Raw genomic sequence first — 9,864 nt, 5'->3', positions numbered from 1 at the left:
GCGAAGAGCTTCCATGTGTGGTGTTACAGATCTTGCGGTCTAGTCTACGTGTGAATGACGTGTGCGAAGAGCTTCCATGTGTGGTGTTACAGATCCTGCCGTCTAGTCTACGCGTGAATGACGTGTGCGAAGATCAGCGACTGCAGCCTTCAGTGTGGACTGCAACTCGGTGTAAAGAAAACAAAAAGCCTCACAACTGGACCACCATGATAAACGGAGAAAAGATCGAAGTTGTCAAGGATTTCATCTTGTTTGGATCCACGATCAATGACCATGGAAGCAGAAGTCAAGAAATAAAATGTGTTGCATTCGGCAAACCAGCTGCACGAGACCTCTTTAAAATGCTCAAAAGCAAGGGTGTTACTCTGAACACGAAGGTGTGCCCTGGTATCTGCATGTGAAAGTTGAACACGGTGCTGGCCGGGCACTGAAAGCACCACGGGCTGTCAAAAGAACAGACACACCTGTCTGGGAGAAGGCAGCCAGAAGGCTCCTTAGACGTGAGGAGAGGAGACTTCCTCGCACGCACTTTGGACGGGTTGTCAGATGAGCAGCCCCTGGGAAACGACATCATACGTGGTAGAGTAGAACAAAGCACACTCTACCATCAAGTCGGGTCCAACCCTAGCCACTCCCCAGGGTTTCTAAGGCTTCAAATCTTTACAGAAGTAGACAGCCTCATCTTTCTCCGGAGGAGTGCTTGATGGGTTTGAATCACTGACTGTGTTAGTCCGGGTAGACTAGAGAAACAAATTCACAGATGTTGGGAGCCGGTGGCCATTAAGGCCTTAGCCTCAGTCACGGAGCCGAGCCGAACTTGGCTGCTTCCTGGTTGTTAAGTTTCGTCTTTCATTTGCTAAACCTGTGGGGGACTGGCCCTGCCTAATTCCTGCCCAACCCTACCTCCACGTTCCTAGCTACGTGCTCTGTAGCACGGGCGGTTGTAAGAGTTGACCTTTTCACCCATTGGTTAATAATGCCGAGCGCTCATTGGACTAAGATGGACTTTGCATTACGCCTGATGAACCTTAGTCTGCATGCAGGACGTCTTTGAGAACTAGCGCGCGCCTTTTTACCTGCAGCTGATTGGTTAACGTTCTTATGCTTCATTAATGTGCATGTTGGATTGGATGTTGTGTCGCACACCTTATTAAAATATGCACCTCCCAGTTCCCTTTTACATACCCCGAGCTTTGCCCAAATAAACGGAGTTTGATCAGCGTTCTGTCTTGCTCCACGTCTCCGTGTCTTTTCTTCCATCCAGGTCCGCCTTTCCCTGCAGGGCCCTGCTCGTGCATCCCGCAGGCCGGGACGCTACACACAGAGACTCGTATGTGAATAAGAGAGAGATTTATGTACAAGAGCAATTGAATATTGAGAAAATATTCAGAGCCCAGTCCAGAGCAAGTCCATAAGTCCAATATTAGCCCATATGTCCGATACCAATCTATAAAGTCCTCTTCAGATTCATGCAACACATTAATGACACTGAGTGCAGGAAGATCATAGGCCACTGGGTGGAAAGTCTTGTGGATCTAGTGGCAGTGGAAGCATCTCAGGGCTGGCAGGGCTTTCCACGTGGCTCCTCCAGCTCCAGGGCTCTGGCTGCATCAGTGTAGCTCCATGTGGCCTGTCGACAGGAATGGGTAGCAGAGAGGTCATCAAGCTGTGACCTGATTGACAGGCTAGACTCCACCCCTTCACTCGTGATAGTCTGAAGTTGGCACCAAATTACGTAACTCCCACACTGGCCTTGTGCTTAGCAGTTCAATGTATAGTCCACTGTGCCACCAGGGCCTCCTTGGTAAAGTAAGAAAAGGGCATCAAAAGACCCTTCTAAGGGAAGACCCTTCCTGAGGTGGATTGACATAGTGGCTGTAATAAGGGGCTCACACATAGCAACAAATGTGAAGTTCACCAGGACTGCGAGTGTTTCCTACTGGGCTGCATAGGGTCACTAATGAGTAGGAACCAACTCCAAGGCAAATGAGGCAGGATTAGGTTATGCTAATTAGGATTACGTTATATTTTGTTATGTTAATGAAGCAGTGGGTTTCATCACCTTTACTCTCCCTGAAGTCAGAACCCTGATCCAATAGAAGGGGAGTGTGGTAGTTCCATAATCTCTTGTCAACTTGAGGATATTAAGAGTGAAGGGGTAGAGCCTAACCTGTCAATCAGGTTATACCCTGATGCCTCCTGAAGTTCATTAACTAGCGTGAGGAGACTAGGATTATTGAGACTCTGTGACAGGGCCCATGGTCAAAAGGCAAGGAGGCCAATGGGCACCCTGGTGAGGGTAAGTAACGTACCCCACTCCTGGTACCATGTGTTAGTCTGGATTGACTAGAGAAACAAATCCAGGGACACTCATGTATGTGTAAGAGAGAGCTTTATATCATAGAGCAATTGCACATTGAGAAGACATCCCAGCCGAGTGTAACACAGGTAGCTTCCCTGGGATGTGGCCTGGATCACCTTTTATCTTACAGGAGATGAAAGGAGAAGCAAGCAGAGGGATGGACCTCATACCACCAAGAAAGAACGAGGAGGGAGCTTGCCTTTTGGGCCCAGGTTCCCAGTGCTGAGACCCTCCTAAACCCTGGAGAAGATGGATGCCCAGACACTTGGAGAGTTGCAAGGAGCGCTCTCCTTGTTGACATGTTCAAAGGACCTTCCCTCTAGGAGAAAAAATATCCCCTAGAGTTGGCACCAAGAATTAAGACTTCTAATCTCCTAAAAAAAAAAGTGAGAGAATAAATTAAAGTGTTTGTTAAAGCCACTCGTGGTATTTCCGTGATAGCAGCCCTAGATAATGAAACACTGCCCTGGCTCACCAGACTGCTTCCCAGGTGAGAAAAATATGAGCACATTTGCATTTCATCTGAAGCGAGTGGCTAATGGGACAATTCTTTTTTTTTCCTTTTTGTGGCAGTTACATAATCTCCTGTCAACTTTTAAAGGGGTGGATCTAGCCAAAGAGGCCTCTGTGTGGGCATGGCCTTCTGAGGATTTTGGGAACTCCCGTCTTCCTCCCTGGAGGTGAGACACGCTCTCTGCTTCATCTTTCTGCTGACATGACACGTGGAGACAGGCTGATGGAGCCAGAGCCCTGGAGCTGGAGGCGCCACGCGGAGACCCACGCCAGCGCTGAGATGCTTCTACTGCCACTGGATCTACAAGACTTTCCCCCCACTGGCCTGTGATCTCCCTGTATTCAGCATTGTCGTATGTGTTGTGTGAGTCTGAAGAGGAATTTATAGACTGATATTGGACATATGGGATAATATTGGACTTATGGACTTGATCTGGGCTGGGCTATTTTCTTAATTACTCTTCATATAAAGCTTTTTTTTTCCTTCCTTATTTTATTGGGAGCTCTTACCACAAGCCATTCATGCATCCATTGTGTCAAGCACATTTGTACATATGTTGCCATCATCATTTTCAAAATATTTTCTTTTTACTTGAGCCCTTGGTATCACCTCATTTTGCCCCCTCCCTCCCCCACCTTTCCTCCCTCACAAATCCTTGATAATTTAGAAATAATTATGTTTTTCATGTCTTACACCAATTGCTGTCTCCCTTCACCCACTTTTCTGTTGTTCGTCCCTCTGGGGGATGGTGGTGGTGGTGGTTATACAATGATCACTGTGATCAGTTTCCCCCTTTCCCCACACCTTCCCCCAACCCTCCTGGTATCGCTACTCTCATTGGTCCTGAGGGGTTTATCTGTCCTGGATTCCCTGTGTTGTGAGCTGTTATCTGTACCAGTGTGCATGCTCTGGTGTAGCCAGACTTGTAAGGTAGACTTGGGATCATGATATGATGGGGTGGGTGGGGGGCGGCGGGTGGGGAGCAGAGAAAGCACTAAAGAACTAGAGGAAATTTGTTTTCTTGCCAGTGCTATACTGTACCCTGACGGGATGATCTCTTCCCCGTGACCCTTTAGTAAGGGGATGTCCAATTGTCTACAGATGGGCTTTGGGTCTCCACCCTGCCCTCCCCCTCATACACATCAATATGATTTTTTGTCTGGGTCTTTGATGCCTGATACCTGATTCCATCGACACCTCAAGATCACACAGGCTTGCATGTGGGCTTTCTTACTTCTCAGTCAAATGGCGGCTTGCTTATCTTCAAGCCTTTAAGTGTCTGGGGACGCTATCGCCAGGCACCATGAGCTTTCTTCCCCTTTTTGCTTATGCACCCATTTTTGTCTTCAGCGATCTTGTTGGAAAGGTGAGCATCACCGAATGCCAGGTTATTAGAACAAAGTGTTCTTGTGTTGAGGGAGTACTTGTGTGGAGGTCAAAACCAAACCGAGAGTGAATGGTATAGATTAAATTCTGAACACCTGGTTTGCATAAGGCTATGGATGACAGTGAGGGTCCAAAAGACTTCTGTGGGATGCCCCATGTGGATTAAGCCTCAGATCAATCCGCTCTGGCTGTGGACCAGAGATGAGAAAGGCCCTGTTTCCAGACAGAGTACATGGCAGGGAGGATTACTATTATTGTAGTTGGGTTAAAATGTCACACCTTGTCAGTTACCTCCCCCCTTGACTCAATGCATCATTGCTCCAGTTTTTAATATTTTCTGCTGTTTTCTACTGAGGTTTTTCTTTGTTTCCTTGTGTCGTGGTTGGGCCGTTGGTATTCCATCTTGAGTTTGTATGTTTTTCTGTGTAGGAAACCCAGATTAGTAAACCTATAGCGACAACAAATGGACCAATAGGTTCAAAGGGACGTGACAGGGGAGGCTGGCAGGAAATGGGGAGCTAAGAAGGAAGAAGAAGCATCCTGGAATTGACTGTGGTGATGGCACAACTCTGATGAATGTGACTCAACGACTGAAGTGTGTGCTGTGTGACTAGATGACAGTGACATTGTTAGAAATAAACAAAGGGGGGGGGGAGTGGCCACCTGGTTGCAGAGCTTGCCCGGAGTGGGAGGTGATCCCGAGCCCGGAGTCACACCGGTGTTTATCAAGACTCTGTGCAAGCAACAGAAACACCATTTTGGCTGGTTTAAAGGGGGTGGGGGGGTTCATTGACTCGTATAACTGGAAACTCCAAAGGTAGACTTTCAGGCACGGTTGGATCCAACAGCTTAAATAATGAAGTTCGTTCCCTCCCTTTCTCTCTTTGTCCTCTTGCCATCTGGCCCTAAGATGGTACCAGGTCTGCTTCCCACCGGCTGACAGCTGGAAAAGCCAAGCTGGGAAAATACTGCTGCTTCCAAAGAGCTCCACCACAGACGACCTACCCCCGATGGGGGTGAGGCTCAGAACCAACAGCCACCACGATTGGCCAGACTTAGGTCATGTCCATGTCCCTGGAACCAGGGGGTACAGTGCCCTCAGTCACTGAGAGTTGTGGAGAAAGATGTGCTGTTACCCAAACTAGGGCAAGTGATGGTGGGCTGGCAGGGACCATGGGCATGTCTCAGATTCTCCAGGGGACTCAAGTTGCTTCCACACCTCCAGCACTTTGTCCATCTCCCTTAATTTCCAGAAACCTCTGTTGTGTGTGGTGGTGGTGGTGATGGAAGGGCAGGGGGTAGGTGGTGGGGTAGGAACAACCTCACCTCTGACTATCTAGGCAGACTACCAGGCAATATAATCCCCACATATCCTTCCAACCCATCAAATCCTTCTGACAAAACCACAAGAGATGTACTGCTACCCCAGGTGGTCAGAGGAGCTGGACTCACTGACAGACACTGGTGCTGTCCATGTTGGTGTCTGCCCCACTGCCCTTGCAAGATGAGCTCCCACTTCTCTGTACGGCTGCATGCTGGCCAGCCCTGGCCACACCACCGGGCCTGACCTAAGAAGGCAGGGAGGAGAGCGGAGGAGGGGCCCAGGGGCTTCTCCGGATGGTTTGTCAGGGAGTGGACACCCTCCGCCCCCTGTGCCTGCGATGTAATCTCCTGTAGCCGCTGACCTGGGCACTCCAGGCTGGAATGAGGCAGCTCTGCTCCGGCACCGCCTGAGTGGGGCCTGGCCTGTCAAGGGGAGGGGCAGCTGGTTGAAGCTTCCTGCCAGGTCCGTGGGGACAGTATTTTAGGGTGCCTGGGGGGAATGAAAAAATCACGTGACCAAAAAAAAAATTTTTTTTTTTAAATTTAAGAGAGAAATCACGTGACCCCCGACACTTCTCCCCCTCTGCTCCCAGGCTTGTCCTGATTCCTGAGTCTTCCTGTGGAGAGGCGAGGCCAGTGCAAAGGGAGAGCTCTGGAAACCAGGCAAGAAGGATGTGAGCGTAATGCTGCCTCCCATGAGTGGGCCCAGGCCTCTACAGGTCCCTTCAGTCCCCAACAGTTCTGCAGAGGAAATCAATGTCCCCCTTGCAGCCCAGCCAGTCTAGTCCCCTCGTTACAGCTGAGCAGATGGAGCCCAAGGGTGAGGATGGGGGGAAAGTAACTTGTCCAAAGTCACACCACCACCAGAGAGCTGGGCGTTAAGCCTACATATGACCCCAAGGTCTAGGTTGTCCCCACGCCCTCCTTCTTCTTGAATTGTTTTCTACTTTTCTCACCCACCCCCGTCTGTCAGTTTGTCATACTGTGGTACGTGCTTGCCCTGGGGGTTTCAAATACCAGGTCATCCACAGTGGGCAGTGGAACTTCCAGACTAAGACAGACTAGGAAGAAAGCTCTAGCTATCTACTTCCAGATAATCGGCCGGTAAAAATTCTGTGGGTGCCAACAGAGCACATGACGGAACTGTTGGACACAGCACTGAAAGATGAGCCCGAAGTTAAAAGCCAGGCAAGACCCAGTGGCAGGGCCAGTGGGCCCCGAGTCCCCCAGCCTTCCTGGGGATGGTGCAGGCTGTCCACTATTCCCCTCTGTTGTACTTGGGCTTGCCACATGGCAGAGCAATGGGCACAGTCACTGCAGCATTCTTCTCATGCCAGGTTCCTCCTCATCGCAGCTCAAATGCCACCCCCTCAGGGAGGCCTTCTCTGACTGGCCCATCACCCGTGCTCTGTCTCTACCCCTTCTGTTCCTCAGAGCTCATTCCACTTGGTAATGAGTGGCACGAATTGGCTTTCCATGCCCAGCTCCTTCACCACCCTGGCAGCTCAGGGACTGTCTGACTTGACCCCGTGGGCTCCTTGCTTGGTGTCTAGCTCAGAAGAGGTGCCTGAAACCAGCACCTACCACCTAGGGTGCCCTGCCCCCTGGCAGTCCTGGGTAGCAGAAGATCTCACATCCTTGCCCCCAAGCATTTCCACCCCCCACCCCCACCTCTTTCCTGCTACCAGGGGTCCACCTGCCACAACCCTGATAGAGGACTGAGCCCCATCACAGGCCATTGGTCTAAGGGAGAAGCAAGCTAGCCAGAGCCTGGCAGGGCGGGAGGCGGGAGGCGACCTGTGAGCTGGCAGACAAAGGGCGTGTGTTCTCATCCAGCCACTTCCTGGGTTTTCATTGCAGGAAGCTTGGTACCTGCCGATCAGTGACACCCACACTCAGGCCCGTGCAAGAGACCGTGGGCAGGACAAGCCTCTCCCACCAGGAGTGGCGGCCGCAGCGGAAGTGGAGCAGGTGGCTAGAGTTGGACGGCGGGTGAGTGGCAGCATGTGGACCCCCCATACCCACCCCAGGCTGGTTCAACCTGCAGAGGGGCCCTTGGAGAAGGCCCCAAGCCACCTTTTCTGTGCCTCTGTGTCCCCACCTGGGAGTGTGGCGAGGAGGCTCTGGGGGTGTTATGGGGGGGTGGGGGGAAGCTTCTCATGTCTCGGTGTGAAATAAGTTTCTGGGTCAAGTCACTTGAAAGGGAGATTCTGTGGTCAAAACATGCCTGAAGACCCCTTCAGGCTGGTCAGTTGGTGGGGTGCATGGGGGGAGGGTGAGCTGCTCCCTCCTTTCCGCTGAGATAGGCATGTGAAGGTCCACCCCAAACAGGGTTGCAAAGTGGGGTCACTGCTGAGGGAGGGGCTCACTGTGGGTGGGACTCTGGCCCCCTCTCCATGCCTCAGCTCCTGCCTCTCTAAAGGGTGCCCCGCCTGCCCACCCCTAGGACTAGCACAGCACCCATTGCCCTGGAAGGGCACCTACTGTCCTGGGGTGCCTCCTGCTCTGTCACTGGCCCCATGTGTGGCCTTGGGTCCTTGGAGCTCTCAGGGCCACCGTGTCCTCTCAGTGACACAGTTGTGATCAGACATCACTCCCCCAGCTCTCACAGGGATTCAAAGTATAGGAGGCTCTACAAGGCCCCCCCACACACAGGGGGCCCCAATACAGGACCCAAGCCCATTGCTGTTTGATGGATTCGGACTGAAAGCAGCCTGCAGGAGAGAACAGAAGGGCTCCCCAGGGCTCCTGAGGCTGTAAATATGAATGGAATCACACAGTCTCATCTGTCTCCTGAGGAGGGACTGGTGGTTTGAGTCTCTGACCTTTCAAGTAACAATCTAGTGTGCTTATCCCCCAACACCACTAGGGCTTCTTTGATACAGGACAGGTGGGTGGCCCAAACAATTCAGCCCGAAAGCTTGAGCCAAAAAGTTGGCAGTTCAGTTCAAACGTACCTGGTGATCTACTTCCAAAAGCCATAGCCTTGGAAACAAAGGAGCCAGTCCACTCTGCATGCATGGGGTCACGGCCACTCACCACCCTCCCTGCTGGTGGCCTCTTGTGGAGTAGCCTTAAGGATCAGATGAGCAAAGAAGAGGCGAAAGGGGACAAGGGGAGGGGCCGTCACCAGTGGGATCCAAGGAGGCAGGAGGAGGCAGTGGGATTGGGGCTGTCCAGGTTCTCCCCCCACTGAGTGGGAGCCCCTCAGGGCCTCCCAAAGCTATCCTGCCAGTGGTGATTGTCCCAGCATGGCCCACAAGGGGCAGCCAGCCCTGCCTGGCCTCCCCCCAGATGGCTTCAGCCACTGTGGCTTTAATCAAAGGAACAATCTGTTTGCCTCTGAATCAGACCCAGATTCCTTCCCCAGCAATGTCCCTGAGGCCTCTGGGGACCAGCGGCCCATCCCAGCTCCATCCTCCTCCCTCTCCACTCTGGGGTAGGGGTCAAATTCAAGAGGCAGGAGGTCAGGGGACCCGGGGTGGAGTGGCAAACCAGATGACATGATTGCCAGTTAAGTCCTGTCTCCCAGTCCAGGGCCACTTGGTGACCAGTCCGTCCTGGAGGGGACCTGTCCCCCAAGCCATTGGGGCCCACAGCTAAGTACCCTAAGGGGTCTTGATAGCTGGTGCAGGACAGCAAGGAGGTGACCTGCTTCAGGGGGGCACTCTGAGATCCCAGGGACACTCTTAAAGATGAGCCAAAGCCCAAGTGTCCTGCCTCTCGCTATGGGCTTTGACCTTCAGGTGGGAGGAGCTATTCCCATTTTATAGAGGAGGAAGCTGAGGCTCAGGGAGGGGGCTGACTGTCAGGGTCACACTAGTGAGAAACCATAGCTGCCAGGTCCTCCTGACCCTGGTGACCCCTCATCCGACAGAACAGGAGTGGAGTACAGACCACTCTGGTGGTGTACTAGGTAAGGAGTTGGGCTCACATAACTTCGTGGTTACCAGTTCGAAACTACCGACTGCTGCGCAGGAGAAAGACCGGGCTTTCTACTCCCAAGAAGTGTTCTGGTTTTGGAAATCCACTGGACCGGTTCTACCCTGTCCTACAGGGTCGCTCTGAGTTGGCATCGACTTGATGGCCGTGAGGTTTGAGGTTGGGGCGCACAAAGGACTTGTCGGGTGCACTGCAGGGGAAGACTCTGGCCCCCCAGTGCCCGACCCAGGGGGAAGTTTAAGGAGTGGAGAAGGAACAAAGGGAGGGGGAGGGGGCGGCGCGGGCGCGGCCCGGGCAGGTGGGGGGGCAGGTGGGGGCCGTTTCCGCCCGGCGGGGC

At 52.5% G+C, this 9,864-nt stretch overlaps 1 protein-coding gene across 1 annotated transcript in view; it reads left to right on the top strand.

Annotated features, from left to right (window-relative positions):
* The first annotated feature begins 8,836 nt into the window (after nt 1–8,836).
* Nucleotides 8,837–9,864, top strand: part of FBLIM1 (filamin binding LIM protein 1) — a 40,392-nt gene continuing 39,364 nt past the window's right edge. Inside the window, exon 1 of the mRNA XM_013005310.2 lies at nt 8,837–9,024. Within this exon, the coding sequence (XP_012860764.1) occupies nt 8,837–9,024 (188 nt within the window). The remainder of the gene's footprint in view (nt 9,025–9,864) is intronic.

The sequence above is a fragment of the Echinops telfairi genome, unplaced genomic scaffold, assembly GCF_000313985.2.
Source record: "Echinops telfairi isolate 266 unplaced genomic scaffold, ASM31398v2 ScPeMD7_7457;HRSCAF=8495, whole genome shotgun sequence".
Lineage (NCBI taxonomy): Eukaryota > Metazoa > Chordata > Mammalia > Afrosoricida > Tenrecidae > Echinops > Echinops telfairi.
The sequence above is the reverse complement of the archived record's forward strand: the minus strand, read 5'-3'. Positions and strand labels throughout refer to the sequence as shown.